General features: G+C 42.3%; 1 protein-coding gene across 2 annotated transcripts in view; it reads right to left on the bottom strand.

Annotated features, from left to right (window-relative positions):
• Window positions 1–16,331, bottom strand: part of LOC109918612 (inositol-3-phosphate synthase 1-B) — a 22,974-nt gene extending 6,643 nt beyond the window's left edge. Inside the window, exons 1-5 of one of the 2 annotated variants that reach the window (XM_048614140.1) lie at window positions 16,211–16,331; window positions 9,303–9,438; window positions 5,368–5,529; window positions 2,772–2,901; window positions 218–411 (exon numbers count right to left, since the gene is read on the bottom strand). In XM_048614140.1, the coding sequence (XP_048470097.1) occupies window positions 218–411; window positions 2,772–2,901; window positions 5,368–5,529; window positions 9,303–9,419 (603 nt within the window). In that variant the 5' untranslated portion in view covers window positions 9,420–9,438; window positions 16,211–16,331. The other variant, XM_048614141.1, reaches the window with a different exon arrangement.
• Between the last annotated feature and the right edge of the window lie 9,756 nt (window positions 16,332–26,087).

Genomic DNA, 26,087 nt, shown 5'->3' on the forward strand with positions numbered 1-26,087 from the left:
GTCAGCCTCTCTGCTCCTATGATGCTGCTTGGCCTGCTGTGTTCATCCAGCCCTGCACCTTGTTGTCTCGGATTCTCCAGCATCTGCAGTTCCTACTATCTCTGAATTTTAAACAGATCCAGAGTGCATGGTAAGTGACCATCCTCTTATTTTAGTGTCGTGCCCAGAACAGTGATATTCAGGTGATTTAAATCTTGACTTAATTATAATTCTGTACCTGTTCCTTTTTGGAACCTTGTATTACATTATCCGCTCGGTCCTCCTGATTAGCTGCAATGAATTCTGGAATGTAAACAGAAGGCCGAGGGTGCAACTTCTTCATATGAGGCTTCAGCTGCTCTTGAAGTGGCCAATCGAGGACCTGAGCTCGTACCATGGCATCAGAAAGATTCATGGAGGAGATATCCCAGCCTTGAAAAACAATTTCATTCCAAAAATTCAGTCAAGGACAAAAAAAAATGTAAAAGATTGCAGCTATGCAGCTGTTTTCACATCCTCAGCACTTCAGAGCCCAGAAATTGCTTTTGAAAATGTTGTCAAAGACAAATTCAACTAGCACACACGAGTATTTAGACAATAGCTGAAGAGATAGTGGAGGCATAAGAGGTGACCTTTCAGGAATCACTGGAGTCAGGGAGGGCCCAGAGGACTGGAAAATCACTAATGTAACCTGTTTAAAGGTGGGAGTAAGGCAAAAGACAAAATTATAGGCCAATTAGCCTGACCTTGGTCATTGGTAAGATTCGAGTCCATTGTGAAGGAGGTGGTGGTTTCTGAATACTTGGAAGCGCATGGTAAAATAGGGCAAAGTCAGCATGGTTTCATCAAGGGGAGGTCATACCTGACAAATCTGTTTAGAGTTCTTGAGGTGGTAACAAACAGGTTAGACCAAGGAGGGTCAATGGATGCTATCTACCTGGACTTCCAGAAGGCCTTTGACAAGGTGCCGCAAAGGACACTGCCGAGTAAGATATGGGCCCATGGTGTTAGAGGCAAGCAATTAGGATGGTTAGAAGTTTGGCTGTCTGGCAGAAAGCAGAGAGTGGGGATAAATGGGTCCACGTCAACACAGTGTGAAGCTTGAGGAATCAGAGGAGTAGGAAAGTTGATATTTCATGTTTAAACCCTTCATCAGGACTTGGGAGTCTAGGCCAGGATTCTCAAGATAAACTGTCAGGTTGACTCAGTAGTTGGGAAGGCAAATACAAATGTTGGCATTTATTTTGAAATGACTAGAATATAAAAGCAGGGATACATGTCTGAGCCTTTATAAAGCTCTGGTCAGACCACATTTAGAGTACTGTGTGCAATCTTGGGCGCCATACGTCAGGATGGACGTACTGGAGCAGGTCCAGAGGAGGTTCATAAGAATGATCCCAGGAATGAAAGGCTTAACATATTAAGGAACTTGAGGACTCTGGGACTACACTTGAGTTTAGAAGGAAGAGGGGGATGTAATTGAAAACTGAACAACCTAGACAGAGTGGATGTTGGTAGGATGTTTCCATAGGTAGGAGACTAGGACCCGAGGGTACAGCCTTACAGCAATGGAAGACCCTTTAGAGCAGAGATAAGGAGTAACTTCTTCAGCCACAGAGTGGTGAATCTATGGAATTCGTTGCCACAGAAGGCTATGGAGGACAGGTCATTGAGTATATTTAAGGCAGAGATAGATAGGTTCTTGATTGTCAAGGGGAATCAAGGCTTACAGGCAGAAAGCAAGAGAATGGGGTTGAGAAACGTATCAGCCATGAATAAACAGCGGAGCAGACTCGATAAGCCGAATGGCCTAATTTCTGCTCTTATGTCTTCTGAGCGAATATACTGTCTAATGGTGTTGAGAGAAATACATGTGCTTGCCAGGATGGCACAAGAAACTCCTGTATTAATTTTAGCCATTTTGCATCAGTCCACTTAAACATGATCTTATTAAATGGTAAACAATGTTCTTATGTCCTATGTAGAAGACACATCCTGGTCAGACTAACACTAACAGTATTTACTCGATGCTGAACTAGTGTCGACCCAAGTGTAAAAATCTTTGCTCAGCCCTATGACCAGACTTAGGCAGGCATATATCATTTGGCAAAGTGATATGGATTTCTAATGCACTGCACTGCCAACACAGCACAAATATTGTTTAGCTCACTGCAAGCATGTCTGTTGGATAGAGAGAGTTACGGCCATATGGCAGTACTCAGATCAGTTTGTGTGACTTCTGATTGGGGAAGCAGTAGGAACATATTTTTAATCTTATTGTACAAATAATACTTGGTGTCTGGCTCAGTGCTCCACAAACCACTTCCCTCCGCTATGACCCCAGGCAAATTTACACATGTGCATGTGAGAATGAGTGTGAGTGTGCACAGGAATGAGAGCCAGCTCAAAACTAAGGCACAGTTGCTCAAAGATCTGGAATTGTGAATGTTGGAGAAAAAAGGGAAACAAAAACAAACAGTGCTGGAGAAACAGAGCATGTCTGACAGCGTCTGTAGAGAGGGAAAAACAGTTAAGAATTCAAGTCCACTGACTCTTTTTCAGAGCTTAGTTATTGCAATTTGGTCAGAGTTCCCTATAGTGATGGCTGCCTCAGAGCACAAACTCACTTGGGGGCCCTGATTCCCACTTCAGGGAGCACTATTCTAGTTTCTATTTTAAACTAATGTTACCCCAGTTTTTGCATCTGACAAAATTTCTCTTCTCACCCCCAAAAATCCCAGCAGCTCCAACAGTTACTGATAATGTAGTCATACAGCTAGCATGATACCTACCATCAAACACAATGTCATTTGGATCGACTGTGGGCAGTAGATCCTTGAAGGGCACATAAACATCACCAGCAGAACCTGTCCCGAGGCACACAGTGGAGGCTTGAAACAAGGATCCATAGTAATTAGCAACCTATATATTTGGAGGGCAGGTGTGAAGACAAAACAGAATGGAAACAAAAAGAAGTTACATCACGTTTTAAAATATACATATCAACCTTGATCAGGCAGAGACTGGGCAGATGTAACTGTACAACATGAAATACAAGCTTCTTCCCAAATGTGGAAAGTAGTCAGAAGTTGAGGCTACATTTGGCACACTATAAAATTCAGCATCTCATTTTGCTATTCTGCACTGTTAATACTACGAAGTAGTATACTAATCATGTGATCCTAAATTCAATACAAGAAACAAGAGTAGGCCAATCAACCCATTGAGTCCACAAGCTTATGAGTATTTCACTTAAGTGGCCCTCTGGAATGTTGGCTGAATATTGCAAGAAGTGGGCAAGCAGTACAAGAAGAAATAAAGCAGATGATGAAGACTGTATAACCCTTGACCTCACTCTGCCATTCAATAAAGTCAATCTTTGACCTGGCCACTCATATCAGTCAATTCCCTCATATCAAAAAAAACTCTTTCTCTGTCTTAAATATGTGCAGAGTTCAGTGTCTGTATACAATGGGAGTATTTCAAGGGCCAGATGATCAGAGTTCAGGACCAGCATGCTCCTGTGAGGATGGAAGAGAAAGATGGCAATATTTGGGAACCCTGGATGATGAGAGATAGAAAATATAAGGAATCCCTTGAGGAATATAAAAGAAGGAGAGAACTTAAATAAGGGAGGAAGAGGGCTAAAAGGAGCCATGAAATGTCCCAGGTAAGTGGAATTAAGAAGAATCCTAACCCATTTTATGCATATATCAGCAGCAGAGGGTTGCTAAGGAAAGGGTAGGTTCACTCAAGGACAATGGAGGGACCTTATACATTGATCCAGAGGATGTGGGGGAGGCCCTTAAATGAGTACTTCACATCAGTATTCACTGAGGACATGGCTGATGGCAAGATTAGGGAGGGGTATGTTGATATTAAAGAGGAAGTGTTGGGGTGTCTTGAAAAACATTAAGGTAGTAAGTTCCCAGGGCCTAATGAGATCTATATAAGGATACTGATGGAGGCAGAGAAGAAGGAGATTGCTGGGCCTTGAGAGAGTTCTTTGTATCCTTTTTAGCCACAGGTGAATGCCAGAAGATTGCAAAATAGCCAGTGTTGTTCCTTTAAGGGTAACAGGGATAATCTGGGAAGTTATAGGTCAGAGGTGCTCTTGTTTGTAATATACAAGAGATTTGGATGAAGAAGTGTAGGTAGTCTCATTAGTAAGTTTGCAGATAACACAAAATTGGGAGGTGCGTGGACAGTTAGGAAGGATGTCAAAGAATACAGCAGGATATAGATCAATTGGAAATGCGAGCAGAGAAATGGCAGATGAAATTTGATCTGGACATGAGGTAATGCATTTTGGGAGGTCAAATGCAAGAGAAGAGAAAAGTACATATTAAATGGTAGGACCCTGAGGAGCATTGATATACACAGATCTCGGGTGCAAGTCCATAGCTCCCCGAAAATAGCAACACACATGGTTAAGATGATAAATGCTTGCTTTCATAGGTTGGGACAATAAATACAAGAAGTTGGCAAGTCATATTGCAGCTGTATATTTAGTTAGGCCACATTTGGAGAACTGCATAGAATTCTGGTTGCTTAATCATGGAAAGGATGTGGAGGATTTGGAGAGAGTGTAAAAAGGGATTTGAGGATGTTGCCTGGAATGGAGTGCATTAGCTGCAAGGAGACATTGGACAAACTTGGATTGTTTTTGTTAGTGTCAGAAGCAGAGAGACAACAATCCAAGAAATATACAAAGTTGACAGAGAAAATGAACCGTGGATGTTGGAAATCTGACAAACAAATTGCTAGAATATCTCAGCAGATCTGACAGCATCTGTGTAGATAATTTAATGTTCCAGGTCCAGTTCTAAAGGGCTACTGGAGTCGAAACATTAACTATCAATTTCTCTTCACAGATGGTGCTAGACCTGCTGAGATTTTCCAGCAATTTCTACTTTTGTTTAAAATGGAGGATTGGTTTGGGTGGATAGTCAGAGGGTTTTTCCCCCCAGGGATGGAAGTGTCAAACACTAGGGGCATAGGTTTAAAAAGTGAGAAAGGGAAAGTTTAGAAGGAAATGTGTGAGGCAAGTTTCTTTATACATACAGGCTGGTTCATGCCTGGAAAACGCTGCCACAGGAAGTGATAAGCAACATTTAAGATGTATTTAGACAGACAAGAACAGGCAGGGAATAGAGGGATAAGGACCATGTACAGGTAGATGGAGTTAGTTTAAAATGGCATCTTGGTCAGTTCAGACATGATAGGCTGAAGAGCCTGTTCCTGTACTGTTCTATATCTCCAGAGTTCTGCAGTAGAAAGAGGGGAAGAGAAAAAAGAAGTATGTAGAGTTTTGTCCTTCATCGCAAATTATACCTACATCCTTGGAGGAATAAGCAGCAACATTTAGTGGTGTAAGAAGCAACCAACCTTCTCTCCCGTTTTGGTCATCCAGGAAAGTCCCAATTTGTTGGCCAGGACTGCTGCAGTAACGGTTGTTCCATTGTTACCACCCCATCCGATCAGCATTACACCAAGTTTTGGCACTTTTCTCTCTGTGCGGAAGGTAAATCTTGTAGAATGTGGTTTCACCTAGTTACAGCCCAACAGAAACAAGAATCACTTAAATAATAAGTCTCGAACCATTTACCTTAAGGCATCACCAGGGGAAGAAGCAGTTTGCTAACTGACCTTGGATTGGAATTCAGTTAGCTTTTGCTCCTCCTGGAGACAGTTTAACTCTGGAAGGAAGGCTCAAAGTTGATACAACAACAACTATGTGCAAGCTCCTTCCACTAACTGCTCAGTTGAGCAAGAATGCAAATGCAACTTTGGTTTAAATAGATTGCCAATATGATGGAGGGTACAGCAAACCCATCAGCAGTGTTAACAAAGTTTAGAGGAAATCCAAATAACATTACACCAAAGGTGCGTTGATGGGATACAAAGTCCATTACTCTCACCCACATCGTGGGAGTGAATAATCATAACCATTGCACACCGTTGGGGATTTTGGGGCGGGGTGGGGTTGTGGCAGAATCATCCACAACAATCCCAGCTAACTTGATACACATGCACAAAGTACAACTTTATAAATTAAACCCCTGCCCATGTCCCTCTAGCATCACCCACATTTTGTATCGATTTTCTCCATTCAATCATATAATACTGCTCCAATAATGTATATTCATCTGCAAGACCACTTACATTGAAGGCCTCCCTAATAATGCTTAAAAACTAGAAATATTACAGAAAAAATCTCACCCATTGCTATCATAACATAGTCAGACACGGGTTTATGATCCTGTCACCTTAACGTTCGGGATCGAATTGCTTTATTTTACCTAGAAATGTCACAAGCAGCATTAACCACAACAGGTGCTTAATAAGTTAAAACCAGGCATATGCAACAGGAAATCAGAACACTGAACCATCACTGGGTTTGCAGAACCATTTTGAAAAGAAACACTAGCGTAAAAACAGCCAAGATGCTCCAGGTGGCTTTTCACTGCTGCCCATTCCCTATTTGGGATGGTTCCAAAATATTCTTTTAAAAAGAAAAAATCTCTAAGAAGAACAGGTTGTGTTCTACAGAATGCTCAATGGAAGCAGAGTTCAGTCACTCTAAATACTGCAAAAATCATCTTTGCACCTTTAAATTTGCTTGTATTGACTTATCTATAGTAAAGCGACGATCAAGGTGTCCACATGGGAAAGACAACATAGAAAAATCAGAAAAGGGGAGATCAGCTTTGTTTTGGGAGGAAGTAATCCTACCACTTCTGAGGAAAGTAATTTTGTACTCCATTTCCTCTGGTTTGAAGGATCAAAACACATCCAGTCTGCAAATGCCCAGTGAAACACTCTGTTACGCTTTAAACACAGACTAATGACATACCAAAGTTAAAAAACAAACAAAAAAGGCATCCAAGACAGCACTACTTGGATGACTGGTTCCAGGGATAAAAAACTGCTTTGATCTGGTGTTCTTTAAAAGAGGTTGGCCTGATGTGAACAGCAGTGCTTGTACACTTACTTCCCAGATTTGCCAGTGTATAATTATATATAGTGATGGAAAGACTATGGACTGGAAACATCTGTCCAGTGTACATAAAAGTTGTATTTTTAAAAAATTCGAGCTGCACACCAATCAACTACTTGCAGATTAGTTCAAACTATCACATTAAGCATTATATTGTTGATTTGCTGTACTTAAGAGTTGCAAATAAACTCTATTCTCCATTCTTGCCAAGTACCAACAGTTCCAACAGATTGAAGCATTGTAGAGCAGCGAGGAGCATCCCTGCCTCAGAGTCAGAAACTTCAGGTTAGAATCCAACTACACAAGGTTGGATGATCAAGAAAGGCATATTCATAAGGCTGCCAAGCAAGTTGATCAGCCATCAGCTCTTTTTAACATGTATCAATGGCAGATATTAAGAGCAGGAGAGATTCTCAGCCAGCTAGAAGATGGAAAGACAGTTGGAGTCTGTCATTGCTATCCATAGGTTCAGACCACATCAAATGTGTGGCAGGTTGCTATAGTGACTCAAACCAGATTCATCTGTAACTAACATTTGAGTGGACAGGCATGTGGGTTGGAAAGCTTGGCTCATACCAAAGGTAAAAGGACAATTGTATGATCAAATATTCATCATTGACAGTGTGTAATTTGAAGCCAGTGGAGAAATGTAGATCGTTTACATTCAACTCAAAATCTGAGATAATAGGTAGTAGGCTTAAATTTTAAACAACCTGCATCTACTTTCCTTTTCCCACAATGCCACACCATTCCCAGTTAAGGGAACAGGATTAACAATTATTTTCCACATCTTCCCACCCACATTCATGATCGTGGGTTTGTTTAAAATCTATGATGGAGGACATCAGGCATCAGAAATACAGCTACAAGCCATTTCTGTAGATACTCTAGGGGGAGAGCATTGCAGGGCCAGGAGGAAAGAACAGGAATGGCAGAAAGGGAGTGGGCACCATTTGGATGGTTCTTTCAAAAAAGCAGACAAAGGTACGATGTGTCGAATCGCTGCCTCCTATGCTGTGGAATTTTATGAGTCGGCTCCAAAACAGCATGCTGCAAATTCAAATCTCTACCCACAGTAACAGTGGATTTCCAGACAATTCTTCCACTTGAGATCACCAGGATCACACTGAAAAAGAAAAGTGTATCTGATCCTCAAATTAATATCAGCATTGTCAGTGATATCAAGAGATAAACAGACAATATCCACATCACATCCTTCATGATGTATTCTTGGTCTGGTTTTAGTTTAAAAGGTGCTATATATAAGCAAACAAACATCCATCCAGTCTGACATCAATGTAGTAATGTTTTAGCACAATGCAGTCCTTGTACCTCATCTGAGAGTTGGGTCTTTTTAATCCCCCCGTTCCTATTAAACAATTATTTTTATTGACAAAGTATTAATTCAATAAATTTTCCCCAAGAATACAAGATTTAAAATTGTAAATTTTGTCCCCTAGTTTCAAATGGGACACTGTTCTAGATTTAATTTTCTAGTGCCTCACCTAAGTGAGGATGCAGAAGGGCTCAAACTGTATATATAAGCAGTTGGAATATTGAAATGTGAGCATCAGTGCTTCATTCCACATTCACCCAGTATCCAATTAGGATATTTGCTTGACATTGGAGTGGGAAACTTGACTAGTTTCTCTTTCCTTTAACCCAAGTAGGCAAACACCAATTCAATGTGCTCATTACCAGATCAACCAGGTACAAAATAAAAACTGAAGCTGGGACCCCCCGTGTTCCTTTGTTAGGAAAAATCCACAAGATGCCTCATATCTTTAATTCCTGCTGCTTAAGACCTCAAGCAACATCATCCTGTACAGCACAAGGAGGAAATAAGGAAGTGGATGAGGAAGAGACTATAGGGCAGATTTCAGATTTACACAAGGTGGAACAAGCAGGGATTTGATGAAAAGATGTTGTCAAAAACCTTCACAGGCTGGGCTCATTTTCATTTGGATGAGTGTGGAATGAAAGAACAAGAAAAAACAAAAACAGGCAACATATGTACAAGACACCAAATGGTCCGATTTTATTGGATGGAAAAAATAAAATTAACTGCACCCCAAGTGGAAATTTCATTAATCACAAATTTCCTTCAAGTTCCATTAAGACCCCTTTTGTACATAGTTTGTTATTGCTTCTATTCTCACTGAGATAGAACTGGCACTTGATTGCTCTCAACATAACTGGCACTAAGCATCAGAATAAACTGACTGATTACAGTATCCTGTAAACAACACACTCACACTGCATGCTGCTTACCTTTCTGGCACTATTAATTCAATAGAAGTTAGTCAGACAACAAACACCTTACCTTAAGCGATCCATTCTCTTCATAGACCTGTGTAGTCTGGTAGGAATATTTTGCCTCAATGCAATCCTTGGTGTAGGTCACATCTGGGCTCTCAATAGTAAACTTCTCAGCCATCATGAACTGCAGCAAAGTGAACCTTAAAAAAGAAAAAAAAGGTATGTGAAGTGACCTGTGGGGAAAGGAGAGATAAAACAAAAAAGACAAAACTGGCACATAGCACCAACATCCAGTTTACCAGTTTAAATGTTTATTCTGCAACCAGCTCCTCTAAATTAACAAACATATCCAAAAAGTTGTCATAAACAAGTTAAAGTCTGGCAAAACAGGAATCTAGGCAGTGCTGTCCTATAATGGAGTACATAGGCTATGCTGGTTTCAAAACAAAGATTTAATCCAAATCCTGGGCTCATTCAAGCAGGCAAGATATCAGCCATTGCAGTCGAGACTCCATCTTAAGACACAAAATTAGACCTATCCTACATTTCTTCAAGTTGTTGGCTAGAAGAGCAGTTTAGGAAATATCCAGGCAGGACACCTACGTGACTTTTATTAAAAAATATTTTCTAGACTTTCAATTTTCCTCATGATTATCGCAACTTGTTCGGCCTAAAATGATTTTAAAAAGTGTTTTTAAAAAGACAAGGGATTGTTGCACATTTTGAAACCAAGTAACCGCACGCTCCTAGTAAGGAAGAGTTGCCACAGTTCTACCAGTCCATAGGGCTCCTCTTTAACAGAGATGACTGGTAGTGGTCAAAATGGTGGCTCACCACGCCTCAGGCAAGGTTGAGAAGGAAAGCCCTCCATGGTAACCTCAGCCAGTCTGGGAATTGAACCCAAGCTATTGGTATTACTATCACAAACTAGCAGTCCAGTCAAATGAACTAACCACTCTCTACACAAGCGCCAATCAAACAGCTGCTTGTTTGAGCACCAGTTAAAGTGCATTCGAAAACAAACTGTAATTAAAGGATTGCACACAGAAGGAGCTTCAGCGTAACAAGAAGTTGACTGTCATCAACAAACGGTCACCAGTCTAGACCAAAGGTCTTCTGCTTGCCAACAAACTATGCAGTTGCCTCTCGGATAGCTGAGTAGAGATACTTTTAAGGAGAAAGATGTAAAAAAAAGTTGCCCTTCATGTCTGTCTCTTTTTTAAAAGAACTTAACAATTCGTCTGTGGAATGAACTTCCAGAGGAAGTGATGGATGCAGGTACAGTTATCTAAATGTCCTTTTAAGCATTATAAAGTGCATGAATAAGAAATGTTTGGAGGGATATAGGCCAAGCACAGACAGGTGGGGCTAGTTTAAATTTGGGATTATGATCAGCATGGACTTTTTGGACTGAAGGGTCTGTTTCTATACTCTATGACTCCATAACAGTTTAGGGCTAAGAACAGAATGCAGAGAAGTCATCAGATCTCTCAGCTCATGATCTCTACATTCTCTCTAGTAAAAGCCACAAAGCCTTGAAGAAAGCCAGTTTTTTCTCCCCCCAGCAGTTGCTGCTAGCTGTGACTTTTAATTTATAAGTCAAAGATCTTTTATAAGCAAACCAGCCAGTTTGTGCCTCTTGCAAACCAACTGAATTATATTAAGACAGACAACAGGTAACAGCATTCCGACTAGCACAAGAATCATTTCAGGAACCATTAAACTGTCTCCTCAGACTTCCTATCTGTCCAACACACCTATTTCCACACCACTCATGAGCCTATGTTCATATATAGGGGAGAGTTTAAGGGGATTAGTATTTTAATTAGTAGAGTTAAATGCCAACAGTTCATAACAGCTGGTTTTTGACCCGTAAACATGCCTGCAAAGAAGTGTTTATAGTTAAAGCAGCTTCAACTAAGATTATGAGCTGGAGACTGAACTACAGACATTGCTTCATCAGGAGGAGCAGTAAGCTATACGAATGCTTTGTACCAGGATGCAGTCACATGTCTTAGGGTAGGTGTTCTGATGTGGTCAGTGGTTAGGTACATGAGGATGTGACTGCAAGTGAGGTAAGGGAACTAAAACAAATGGGAGCTTGTCAAAGGGGTACTGCAATTGTCATAGGGCATTTTAACCTACATATAAAATGGAAAATAAAAATGAGTGCGAGTTGTCTGGTCAAGGAATTCATTGGATGTTTTCAGGGACAATCTCTTAGACCAGCATGTTATGCCACCAGGCTATACGAGTCTGGTTTTGACAAATAAGTTTCTTATTTAAAAATAATCCAAAAAACTGTGGATGCTGGATATTCAAAACAAAAATTACAGGCAAAACTCAGAAGTTCTGGCAGCACCACAACACTGGACTGGAAACAACACTTTCTCCCCTCAGATGCTGCCAGAATTAAAGACTTCAGTGAAAGCACCCCTGTGTAGCAGCAACCATAATAGGGTTAAATTTTACGTACAGTTTAAGGGCGAGAAAAGTGGGTCAAAGAGAGTACTATTCTGAATTTAAACAAGGACAATTATGAGGGCATGAAAGCTGAGCAAGCAAGAATGAACTGGCAATTTAGGTTATAGGATTAGGCCAATAAAAAAAAATGCAGTGGCAAATGTTTAAGGGAATAGTCCAGAAAACACGAATTGGATATGCTTGTAATAGAAAGAAAAATTCTAAAGGAACAGTCTGCCATTCATGGTTAACCAAAAAGTTAACAAAAATACATTTGTGTAAAGATTGGCAGCAGGTCAGAACACTGATGAAATATTAAAAACACAGCAAAAAACTAAGATTGATAAACAGAGAGAAAATAGAGTACGAGAGATAGCTAGCCAAAAATAAAAACAGATGTGTTTCTTCAGGTATTTGAGAGAGTGTTAAGATGTTGGTCCTAAGAAAAACGATTTCTGGGGAACGCAGGCTAAAGAGATGTCAGATGAAGTGAACAGATTTTATATTGGACTTCACTGGAGAGGCAACAAATAACAGCACAGAAATGTAAAATCAGGTACTGAAAGGAATGATGGAACTGGAGAAAATTACCAGAGAAGTCATGAGTAAATTGTTGGAGTTGTGGGTTCACAAGTTCCCAGATCCTGAGAGTTCATCCCAGCCTGCTGGATGTAGTAGCTAGAAAGATAGTTGATGTGCTGGTTTTAGTTTTCCAAAACATTAAAATTCAGGGAAGCTTCCTTTTGATTGGAAAATAGCTAATGTAACTCCTTCAAAAAGGAAGGAGGGAGACAAAGCAGTAAATGTGGCCAGATAGCTTAACACGAGTCATAGGGAAAATGTCAAAAACTATTAAAGACATTAGAACAGGTCACTTGGAGAAGTTCAAGGTAATTAGGCGCAGCCAACATGGTTTTGTCAAAGAGAAATCACGTAACTTTGGGAGTTCTTTGAAGAATAACTTGTGCTGGGGGTAAAAGTGAAAAACCATGGAATCATAGATTTTACAGTACAGAAGGAGGCCATTCAACCCATCATGCCTCCCAAAAGGACTATCCAGCTAGTGCGATCCTCCAGCTCTATCTTCACAGTCCTCTATGTTTAGATTTCAAATATATATCCAGATCTCTTTTGAAGCCTCCTATGGAATCCACCTCCACTGCTCTATCAGACAGTGCACTTAAATCCTAACAACTGAGTAAAGAAGTTTCTCTTCCGCTTACTCCTAGCTCTCTTGCTGAGCATCGAGATTGTGACCCCCTAGTTACAGACATAGCAACTGATAAAGAATTTTTCTTTACCCTGTTCAAAGTTATAAACAATTTTAACACCACAATAGGGTCACTTCTTAATTTTCTCTGCTCCGAGAATAAGCCCTATTTCTCCAATCTTTCCTTGTATCTAAAATCCCTTCTTCATGGTATAATTCTAGTAAATATCCTTTGCACTCTCTCCAGGGCTTTAACAGGTTTCCTTAAATAAAGTGCTCAGAACTGAACACAATATATGAAATGTGGACTGACTAATAGTTTGTAGGTATAGCATCACTGCTTGCTTTTATACTCTACGCTGCTAATTACAAAGCCAATGATCCCGGAAGCCTCCATAACAACTGTTTCAACTTGCCTGGCCACTTTCAGAGAATTATGCATGTGAACCAAGGTCCCTTGTTTGCATACATATAGGGTGCCACACCACAGATTACTGGAAAATAAAAGCTCATGGTGTGGGGGAGCAGATTGGCCAGCTAAAAGCAGAGCAGGAATAAATTGGTCTTTTTTCAGGCTGGCAGGATGTCACAAGTGTGTTAGAGGCCAGCAGGAGCTTCAACTCTAATTTTAATATAGAATTATCTGTATGAAGAGACCAAAGCTATAATAGATAAATTTACTGATGACACAAAGACAGGGTGGAAACCAAGTTATGAAGAGGATACAAAGAGCCTAAATAGGGATTTAAAGATAAGTGAGGCGCAAAAATCTGGCAAATGGAGTATAATGTGAGAAAGTGTGAAATTGTCAATTTTGGCAGGAATAAAGAATCATTATCTAAACAAGGTTTGAAGATGCGGAGAGAGCTGGTGTCCTAATGCATGGATCACTGAATGTTGGTATGCAAGTACAGCAAGTAATAGAATGTAATGCTTTACTGTCAGCAGAATGGAATACAAGAGTAGGGTGGTAATGCTTCAGTTATACAGACTGCTGGTGAGATTGCACCCGGAGTATTTTGTACAGTACTGGTTACTGTACTTTACAGAAGAATGTTAATGCATTTGAAGCAGTTCAGAGAATATTAACTAGATTCTTATTAACCTGGAATGAGCAGATTGCCTTAAGAAAGGCTAGACAGGTTGGAGCCAGTCCCTACTCTCCTGTAATCTAAGGCTATTCTCCTCTATCATCCACAAGTTTACTGATCAACCCACCTACATTCAAGATTAAACTATTCATACATATCACAAGCAGCAACGGCCCCAACGCTGATGCTTGTCGAACGCCATCCCTTAAGAACATAAGAACTAGGAGCAGGAGTAGGCCATCTGACCCCTCGAGCCTGCCCCGCCATTTAATAAGATCATGGCTGATCTTTTTGAGACTTAGCTCCACTTACCCACCCACTCACCATAACCCTTAATTCCTTTACTTTTCAAAAATTTATCTAGCCTTGCCTTAAAAACATTCAGCGAGGTAGCTTCAACCGCTTCACAGGGCAGGGAATTCCACAGATTCACAACCCTTTGAGTGAAGAAGTTCCTCCTGACCTCAGTCCTACATCTGCTTCCCTTTATTTTGAGGCGATTGCTTCTAGTCCTAGTTTCACCTGCTAGCGGAAACAACCTCCCTGCCTCCACCTTATCTATTCCCTTCATAATCTTATATGTTTCTACAAGATCTCCCCTCATTCTTCTGAATTCCAATGAGTATAATCCCAGTCTACTCAGTCTCTCCTCATAATCCAACCCTCTCAACTCTGGAATCAACCGAGTGAATCTCCTCTGCACCCTCTCCAGTGCTAGTATATCTCTTCTCAAGTAAAGAGACCAAAACTGCACACAGTACTCCAGGTGTGGCCTCACCAGGACCCTATACAGCTGCAGCATAGCCTCCCTGTTTTTAAACTCCATCCCTCTAGCAATGGCAGACAAAACTCCATTTGCCTTTTTAAAATTACCTGCTGTACCTGCAATCCTACTTTTAGCAATTCATGCACAAGGACACCCAAGTCTCTCTGCACAGCAGCATGCTGCAACTTTTCACCATTTAAAACATAGTCCATTTTGCTGTTATTCCTACCAAAACGGATGACCTCACACTTATCAACATTGTACTCCATCTGCCAGACCTTTGCCCACTCACTTAGACTATCTATATCCCTCTGCAGACTTTCAGTGTCTTCTGCACTTCTAACCATCACCCTCTCCTTCCTCTCACTCAGCCAACTCTGGATCCAATTTTCCTCAGATCCCATGGATTCCTACCTTTGCTAGCAGTCTCCCACGCAAGACTTTAAAGGCTGGTAAAATTACATTTAAAAGGATCTGAATGGGCTGATGAATAAGAAGGGTTTAAGAGGGATATAGGCCAAACGGTAGGAGGTCAGATTGGGATGTCTGGTTGACATGAACAAGTTGGACCATAGGCTCTGTTACCGTGCTGAATGACTCAACTCTAAGCAGACTCCATCAAAATTGCTGCTGTCATCTACACACCTGATGAACTCTGAAAAATGCAATCAAGTTGGTCAGACATGACCTCCCCTTAGAACCACGCTGACTGCTCTTGACTAATCTGCCTCATCAAGTACAAGTTAGTTCTGTCCCTCAATAGCTTCAGGTAGTTTCTCCACCATCAGACTGGCAGACCTGTAGCTTCCAGATATCTGCCCACCCACACAGTTGGGCCTCAGTTTAACATCTTCAGGATGAAAGAGCACCCCTAACAGTGCGGCACCCCACCGTCACGGCAGGGGCTGACTCCATGCACCGCCTTGTGCGGGGGGGGGGGGGGGGGGGGGGGGGGGGGGGGGGTGAAGCGGGCGCTCACTTTGAACGCGGCAGCTGTTAACGGTCGGGGCACGTGCTGCCGTCATCAGCTCCAACACGCGCTGCCGCCGCGCCTGCGCACTGAGGTCACCCGCCCACCTTAACTCCGACACCTCCTAAAGAATACACGTCTGTAGGTGAGAGGACGCTAAAGCACAGCGGGTCAGATAGCGTCCGAGGAGCAGTCCTGACTCAGGGTTTCGGCCCGAACCGTTGTTTTTCCTGCTCCTCGGACCTACTGCCTCTAGCTTCCAACATCTGCAGTCCTTATTGTCTGCAAGTAACAACGAACAAGGTCGGCACCGTCACCCCTTCAACTGTCGCTCTCCCAGCCTGACCCCCACACTTACTGCCACCCTGATCCTCCCCCACCAAAAAAAAACCCGAACCCGGAACTTGGGAAACTGTCACACTTTCCCTTTTGAAGGGGAACTTTCTGAGCAGAATTTCGGCCGGATTATTACCGTCTGTCTGCGTTCGGTAAAGCAAGCTCTCGACGATATCTAACCAGTCAGCCCGTGCTCCAGTGACTATGGACTCCCCGCTCTGCGCCGAGCCGCCTTTATAGTGTGGCGGACACTGGTTCCCATAGCCACCAGCGACCAATCAGTGGCACGGGTAGGCGGAGCGTGTTTGGTAGCGTACCGCCGCACTCTGCTTGAACCCACAGGCCAATAGATTGGAGGAAAATATTTCATTGGAGGAAAAGAATTTGTTGTATTTTTCCAAGGCGTTACATGGAATCTGAGCCAGCAAAACCTGTTAAACGCTCAAGGTTATGTTTTGGCTGTTTACTTATGACCAGTCAATGGAATGTTCTGAGATGCAAAGGCAAGAACAGAACATTCTAGAATCACTAAATTTCCACAGGTACAAGACCATCATCGATCTGTACAGTACCGCACATATAACAAGGTGCGCTGCAATAACTCACCCTTATTCCTTCAACAGCATCTTCCACACATAAAATTCCTACCACTGAAAAGGACAAAGGTAGCAGTTAAATGGGAGGCCATCGTTTGCAAGTTCCCTTCTAAGCCACACATCATTCTGACTGGGAACTATATCACCATTCCTTCATTGTGTCTGGGTCAAAATCCTGAAACTCCCTTCCTAACTGTTTTATGAGTATCCCTGCAACATGAGGATTGTAGATGTCAGCACGACCTTCTCCATGGCAAGTAGAAATGGGCAACAAATATTGACCCACATTTTGTGAGAAATAATATTTAAAAAGGTTGAAGAGAAGGATAGATGATTCCTCAAGCCTGCTCTAGCAGTACTTTTTAAAAAATTCACATACAGAATGTGGGCATAGCTGGCTAGGTCAGTATTTATTGCCAACAAGGGTGATGACGTCATCTGGCGAAGGGTCTAGGCCCGAAACGTCAGCCTCTCTGCTCCTATGATGCTGCTTGGCCTGCTGTGTTCATCAGCCCTGCACCTTGTTGTCTCGGATTCTCCAGCATCCGCAGTTCCTACTATCTCTGACCTCTTCTTCTACAAGCTTTCAAACATCTCCGATTTTCATGTATGGGAAGACAATGGCCATCTGGTATTATTGCTAAGATTATTAATGTAGAAACTCGTTAAGTTTCTGGAGACCATGGTTTAAATCTCATCATGGCAGATGGTAGAATTTGAATTAAGAAAGAAATCTGGAATTATGAATCTACTGATGATCATGAATCCATTGCTGATGATGGTTAGAAAAAAATCCTATCTGGCTCACTAGTGCCCCTCAGGGAAGGAAATTGCCGTCCTCACCTGGTCTGGCCTACATGTGACTGCAGACCCACAGCAATGGGTCAAGCCATTCAGTTGTACCAATTGCTACAAAGTCTGAAAGAAATGAAACTAGACGGATCACCTGGCATCGACCTAGGCACCAGAAAAGACAACGGCAGAAGCAGCCCTGTTGACTCTGCAAACTCCTTCTCACTAACATCTGGGGGCTAGTGCCAAATTGGGAGAGTTGTCTCACAGACTAGTCAAGCAACAGCAGGACATGCTCACATACCTTACTGATAGTGTCCCACACACCACCATCATTATCTCTGGGTAAGCCCTGTGCCACCGGCAGGACAGATCCAGCTGAGGCGGCGGCAGAAGCAAGGACATTCTCCTGGCATTCTGGGCCAATGGTAGCAGTGGCAGAGCTCCTCCAGCATTCGGAGGTGGCAGTGGCATGGTGACATCTCAGACAAGGGCTGCTGGAGCAAGACTCTTGGTGAGACGACAGTGGCCTGGTCTGGTAGTGGAGCTAGAGACTTTTGTTTGCATTAAGCCCAGAGCGGAGACTCCTAACATTGGTGAGGCAGTGGCACCTCCTGGGGGAGGTGGCAAAAGGAAGATGGACTCTCTTTCAGTTATGTCATCTTATTTTTAAACTATTCAAAATGGCGCTGGATTGTGGTGATAGCTGAAGCTTTTCACTATCATTCACTATAAACGGAGAAAGGGGGAGGTGGATAGAAGATGGATAAAGGAGAAGATAGGTGGAGAGGAGACAGACAGGTCAAGGAGGTGGGGTTGGAGCCAGTAAAGGTGAGTGTAGGTGGGGAGTTAAGGAGGGGATAGGTCGGTCCAGGGAGGACAGACAGGTCAAGGAGGCGGGATGAGGCTAATAGGTAGGAGATGGGGGTGGGGCTTGAGGTGGGAGGAGTGGATAGGGAGGCGGGTACGAGCTGGGCTGGTTTTGGGATGCGTTCGAGGGAGGGGAGATTTTGAAGCTTGTGAAGTCCACATTGATACCATTGGGCTGCAGGGTTCCCAAGCGAAATATGAAATGCTGTTCCTGCAACCTTCGGGTGGCATCGTTGTGGCACTGCAGGAGTCCCTGCATGGACATGTCGTTCAAGGAGTGGGAGGGGGAGTTGAAATGGTTCGCGACTGGGAGGTGCAGTTGTTTGTTGCGAACCGATCGTAGGTGTTCCACAAAGTGGTCCCCAAGTCTCAGTTTGGTTTCCCCGATGTAGAGGAGGCCACAACAGGAACAGTGGATACAGTATACCACATTAGCAGATGTGCAGGTGAACATCTGTTTGATGTGGAAGGTCTTCTTAGGGCATGGGATGGGGGTGAGGGGGGAGGTGTAGGGGCAGGTGTAGCACTTCCTGCGGTTGCAGGGAAAAGTGGTGGGGCTGGTGGGGAGGGTGGAGCGGACACGGGAGTCATGGAGAGAGTGGTCCCTCTGGAAAGCAGATAAGGATGGGGAGGGAAAATTGTCTTTGTTAGTGGGGTCGGATTGCAGATGGCGGAAGTGTCGGAGGATGATGCGTTGGATCCGGAGGTTGGTGGGGTGGTACGTGAGGATGAGGGGGATTCTGTTTTGGTTGTTATTGCGGGGAGGGGGTGTGAGGGATGAGTTGCGGGAAATGCGAGAGACACGGTCGAGGGTGTTTTCGACCACTGTGGAGGGGAAGTTGCGGTCCTTGAAAAACAAGGACATCTGGGATGTCTGGGAGTGGAATGCCTCATCTCGGGAGCAGATGCGGCGGAGGGGTAGGAATTGGGAATAGGGGATGGCCGTTTTGCAGGAAGGTGGGTGAGAGAAGGTGTACTCTAGGTAGCTGTGGGAGTCGGTAGGCTTGAAATGGATATCGGTTTCCAGGTGGTTGCCAGAGATGGAAATAGAGAAACTGTCTCCTCTCCACCTATCTTCTCCTCTATCCATTTTCTATCCGCCTCCCCCTTTCTCCCTATTTATTTCAGAATCCCCTTCCCCTCCCCCATTTCTGAAGCAGGGTCTAGACCCGAAACGTCAGCTTTCCTGCTCCTGTGATGCTGCTTGACCTGCTGTGTTCATCCAGCTCTACACCTTGTTATCTCAGATTCTCCAGCATCAGCAGTTCCTACTATCGCTATATACAACTTGTTGTTTACTAGCCTCCTGACCTTAGCTGGAGTATTATGTTAAATTATGAGCACCAGATTTTAAGAAAGATTGTTACGTTTTGAAGAGGGTGCAGAAGAAATTTGACAGACAGGGCATGAGCCACTTCAGTTATGTGGATAACTGGAGAAGCTAGGGTTTTGTTCTCTTTAGAGCAATGCAAGTTAAGATTAATTTGGTAGGAGTATTCACAATCACAGTGGTTTTTGACAGGAAAAGGTAGGAAGAAACTTGCCACTGGCAAGAAGGATAGTAACCAGAACAAAAAGATTTAAGGCAAATAACAAAGAAAGTTGAAATAAAGAAAATTATTTAATAGAGTCATATAGCATGGAAACAAACCCTTCGGTCCAACCTGAAACTAATCCCAAACTAAACTAGTCCCACCTGACCCATATCCCTTCCAACCTTTCCTATTCATATATTCATCCAAATGTCTTTTAAACATTGTAATTGTACCCGCATCCAACACTTTGCAGGAAGTTTATTCTACATGCAAACCACACTCTATATAAAAAATTTGCTTCATGTCTTTGTAAAATCTCTCTCCTCATACCTTAAAAATGTTCCCCCTTGTCTTGAAATCCCCCATTTTAGGAAAAAGACAACTGCCATCAACTGTGCTGTTTTGTTGATATTGCACAGTTGATTTGCAGATCAATATGGTGAGGTTTCAACCTTGAGTTTGTGTCAGTGATTTGCAGGCATCACCTGTGGCCCACAAATTAAACCCCCATTCTTCACAATCCCTGCTGTGTTGTGATCCTTGTGGGCTGACCCTTCACCCTCCCCTGTTTCAGTTGAGTACCTTCACATGACCATGATTGTGCCTGCTTTACCTACTCAGCCCATGACTCTTCCAAGTCCCTGTGTACTTGCTGGCCCTGCACCCTCCCCATTTTAAAGCCAGAGTGACTGAATGTAGTATATTAATCCACAGTAAGTGAGGTTATCAAAAAAATATAATTTGGAAATGTTACATTTTATCAAAGGACTTCATTAAGTGGGTGCAAAACAAATGTCCTAACTTTCATAGTCAAATGACGTAAATAAAAGAGAGAAGCAAAGAAAGTAAATATTTTGACGGATATCTGTTGTAACACTGTAAAGAATTGGGCACCTACGAATTGCTGAAGTATGATTATTTCAACAACTATTGGGCAATGCCAAATAAACAACCTTTTTATTATCAATATTCTCGAATCTTCCATGGCATTGCTTGTGGTAGGTTGGGAGATACCATAATGAAGTTGACCCCTCTCCATCCTGCAGCATAAGTCAGGTGATGTGCTTTACTCCAATGCTCCAAGATGAGTGTGGGGCCAAACTACCCTCAGGGAAATTTACTCTGAAGTGCTGCCAAGCCTCCCTTGTGAACACACAAGTTATTTAGATAAATAAAGGCAATGGCCTAGGAAACATATTAACAAATTTTCTACATTTTGAGTCTAGCCTGTATGTTAGCTTAGCATATATAAGTTAGTCATGGCAGCAATGCAAACAATTTTCTTTACAACAACTCATAGGACTGGAGTTCAAATACTGCCATAGCCAAAGTTATGAAACCGAGTTCAACAATTCAGAATTTCTGAGCTCACACCAATAAACAGACAAAGAAGTTGCTAGAACTTTCTCCCTGCACTCGGTCTGACCTATTGTGATCAATCCACACAAATGTCAACCAACACTCTAAAAATGAATTATGAGATGATCCATTGTATTAGTTAAGTTTTAACCTAAAATCATACAAAACAAAAAATGTTCATTTTTGACAGCTGTCTATTAATCAGTACCTTGCTTTTATTGACTTGAAATCTATTCCCCTTAGAATATGTAACCAATTCCACCTTTCCTATTGAATTTGCTTCCACTGTCCTTTAAGATAGATCATTATGATCAACTCTATCTATACCTCTCATTATTTTATAAACTTCTATCAGGTCACCTCTCAACCTCCTTCGTTCCAGTGAAAAAAGTCCCAGCCTATCTAGTCTTTCCTTATAACTCAAAACCTTTCATACCTGGTAATATCCTGGTAAATCTCTTCTGAACCCTTTCCAGCTTGATAATATCCTTCCTATAACTGGGCGGCCAGAATTGGACACAGTATTCCAGAACAGGCCTCACCAATTATATAATGATTAATGTGATTGAAATAAACTTATACATGCTTATAACTTAGAGGTTTATAAAATCATGAGGGGCATAGATAAAATGAATAGCAATGGTCTTTTCCCTAGGGTGCAGGAGTTCAAAACTAGTGGGCATATTTTTAAGGCGAGAGGAGAAAGATTTGGAAAGGATATCAGGGACAACTTTTTTAAACAGAGAACGATTCATATATGGAGTGAACTGCCAGAGGAAGTAGTGGATGCAGGTACAGTTACAACATTTTAAAGACATTTGGATTAGTACATGAATAGGAAAGGTTTGGAGGGATGTGGGCCAAACACATGCAGGTGGGACTAGTTTGGTTTGGGAACATGGTCGATGTGGATGAGTTGGACCAAAGGGCCTGTTTCCATGCTGTACGACTATGACTCTATGACATCACGACTCCAGCATCCCTTTACTGAGACTGTACTTTCTGTGCTGTCAATATTCTCGCAGATCTTCTGCAACTGGAAACTGAATGACAGAGATCAATGCAGCTTTTCTTGTGGTGACACCAACATAACAAAACCGGTGCAGAAGACAGCAGAGCCAAAAGCTTCGGCCATGACAATATTAACAGTTGCAGCTCAAAGAACTCTGAGTGGAACTAGATCTTAGACTTCAAATGTCTACAAATGACTGGCACCCAATTCAGGAGATACTAAGGATATCCCAATTCCCTGTGTCACACCTATGCCAGCAGCTGGGTGATGACTTGCAGTGAGAAGGATTGGGTTTCAGCTGCCCTCAATCATTTTGGAAGTGGGTCATTCTAGGGAGCAACTAGGGATCTTCATGGCATTTCACAGACTTTTTCTTTATGTGTATGCCCAGAGATGTTACTGATGGTATATTCAGCAGAACCACATTTTCAAATTGCTCCCCCTTGCTGAAGCCAGTCAAGCAGCTAAATCATTAGGACTCTCAGCTATTGCTGGCTTCACCAGGTGCAGGGTGCAATCAATTGCATTCACATTGCCAGAGAGAAATCTTGATAATACCCCCTACATTTAAATCCAAATCATTAATGTATGTTACAAACAGCATGTAGCCCAACACCAAGCCCCACAGAACCCTAGTGGAAACAGTCACAGAAACTTCCCTCTACCCAGCCCCTGCTTCCTGCCTCTCATTCAATTTTGGATCAACGTACCACTTTGCCTAGGATCCCTTGAGCACTTACTTTTTTGACCAGTCTGCTATAAAGGCATTATCAAAAGCCTTGCTAAATTCAATATGGACCACATCAAATGCATTACCTCTTCGCAGTCCTGGTTACCTCTTTGAATCTGATGAATTTGTCAACACACTCTTCACTCTGTCTGAGAAGACAAAAGCATAATGTTGCTTCCTTCATTATTGGTTCATTCATGTCTCTGTGTCACCACAAGAATATTTTGGTCTTCTCCAGTCAGCATAATGACCTTTCCCTCAGAGAGGATGAACTATTTGATTTTTCTTATCCCCACTGCCACTCTTGGCTCTCTCATCTCACTTATAGGCCAGCTATTCCTGCAATGAAATAAAGAGAAGGATTGAGTGCTATGGGAATGGGTCCAGCAGCAATTTGGGAGCATGCCTCACCATGTTGGGGCCTTCGCAGTGAGTGAATAGTAAGCGCAGAAGGTAGGGAGGGTTAAGGTTAGTAAGGTGAGAGGATGAGGTAAGTGCCAGTCCTTGAGGGAACATCATGCATGTGATGCAGAGGAATACAGGCCATCAGGCTTTGTGAAATGCATTTGCAGTGGCAGATTTAGACTGATGGCCCTGTGTGTGAGAGTTGGCAAAGAAAGATGGAAGTGCCACTTATCCTTGCAGAGCACAACAGACCATTGACTTTTCTCTGTGACTGTTTGCGGTCTCGTTTCTCGGGTCCAATAGAGCACTGACCTGTGCTGCTATCTGCACCTGGGCTGGATGGGTGATGCAATAGCCTTTTGATTCTCTTCACCAGGATTTAAATGTTCTATCTTTGTGACCCTGTCCAGCAATGTCTGCAACTTCTGGAAAGTGGGGAGATAACACAGGCTTTCTGGTTTCCATTTTTTGCATACTGCAGGCTTAGGGAAAGGTTCTGAAGTGATGTCCAGTTGGCCTTCAAATATAGTACGATACCTTTCGGGCCCAGGAGGTTTCTCCAGTGGCTAAAACCTCCAGCTTTTTGGCCTTGCAATTTACTGAGTAACTTACACAACATATCACTGCCATAGATAATAAGCTGAGTAACTCATGATTAGGTGAGATAATGTCAGCTGAGCATTGGTGGATATGATTGGAGGAGGGCGATGGTTTAGTGTTATTATTGCTGGACTATGCTGGGGATGTAGGTTTGAATCCTATCATGTCAAATGGTGCAATTTGAATTCAATTTTTAAAAATTAGAATTAAGTGTCTAACGATGACCATGAATCCATTGCCAGTTGTCAGAAAAAACCCATCTGGTTCACTAATGTCCTTTAGGTAAGGAAACCGCCATCTTTACCTGGTCTGGCCTACATGTGACTCCAGATCCACAGCAATGTAGTTGACTCTTAACTGCCCTCTGGACAATTAGGGATGGGTAATAAATTCTGGCCTAGTCAGTAACTCCCTAAACCTGTTAATGAATTAAAACAAAATCAAACAGGCTTGACACCATATTTTAACTTCAAAAGGGAAAGTTGTGGAAAGGTCTGCCTTTAGGCACAAACCAGATAAGGGTGACAGGCTTCAAAGCACATTGAATGTTTACTATTTTAATGCCTAAAGTATACATTTCTTAAAACTTTAGCTCCTTACGAGAAACCTTGCTCCAAGGGAGGGGTATCAATACTCCTCAGTCTCTGAATCCCTTAAAGTGCATCTTGCAACTAGATCAATGAATTTAACCTTGCACTCGAAGAGTGTAAATTTAGGGATACAGTGTTTTAGGTCTAGAATTGCACTGCAATTTTGAAATGGATGACATGTTCGAGATATTTGCATCCACAGCTACATCAAATAATTCCTTTATGCAGCTTAATAAATGGCATCTTGTGCTTCCACTGAAATGAAGCAATCAAACAAGCTTCCTTTCCTAAATGTGCTGATTGAGAAATCTGCCAGTGAGATAGGGCATATCAAAACTATCCTACATGATAGTGGATACCCTGATCGAGGATACCCTGATCGAATCATCGCTCACTGTATGTCACGCAAATTCATGAAATGACCTATGGTCACTATGTTTGACCCTGAAAGGTGTCCTATCTACCTCAGATTACCCTGGAAGGATAAGGTGACTCACTGCTGCTTTATAGTAAACACTCATGTGGTTTTCTCCAGGTTGTTGCCATCAAACTGTTTTGCCTGCTACTCAAATGTGTAATAGGGCTTTTGAGTTTCAGTGCCAGTGTGATGTATACCATACTTTTCAATGATTGACCGACAATATGTTCCTTTGACTTTCTGCAGCATGAGGTCTGCCAAACATGCTCGACCAGTCCATGCTTAAAAATCTTACAATATAAGGTCCAGTGCTAGGTGTGATTTTGCTATTGGATAACATTTACAAATAATCCAGACGTCTAAGAATTACACAAGAATCCAATTTAAGATATCAGTTGGGCTTACAATGTGTTTCATTTGCATGTACTAGAAGTTACATAGTACTGGGTCCTGTGTGTGAATCTAAGTAAGCAAAAGGCGTTTGTATATATTGTGCCTTTATAATGAGAAGGTATTATGGAGACTGCCAGTTCCTGACTCACACCCTATTGCAAATCCTGACAATCAGAGTATTCTTGACTACTTTGAGTTTAATAAGTTAAGATTGACAGTTTTTTTAAGAATTATAAAATTATGGAATCCCTACAGTGTGGAAGCAGGCCATTCGGTCCATCAAGTCCACACCGCCCCTCTGAAGAACATACAAACTAGACTCACCCGCTACCCTATTCCTGTAAACCTGCATCTCCTATGGCTAACCCACGTAGCCTGCACAACCCTGGACACTATGGGCAATTTAGCATGGCTAATCCACCCTAACTTGCACACCTTTGGACTGTGGGAGGAAACCCAGGCAGACACAGGAAGAACTGCAAACTCCACAGAGACAGTCACTCGGGTAGTTGTCAGTTCCTACTGCATCTCCATGTCAACTGTAGTCAGCTAATCAGCACTCTCCTCTCATGCTGTATAAATTGGTGTTACCTTACAAAATTTGATGTCTTCTATGCCAGTCCTGAAGTATGTAAAATGAAAAGCTATGACTTTTTGTCTCTTTTTAACATCTTTATAATTTTTAACAGTTCTGTACTGCGATGCAATTACAT

This window comes from Rhincodon typus, chromosome 29 (assembly GCF_021869965.1).
Source record: "Rhincodon typus isolate 14 chromosome 29, sRhiTyp1.1, whole genome shotgun sequence".
Lineage (NCBI taxonomy): Eukaryota > Metazoa > Chordata > Chondrichthyes > Orectolobiformes > Rhincodontidae > Rhincodon > Rhincodon typus.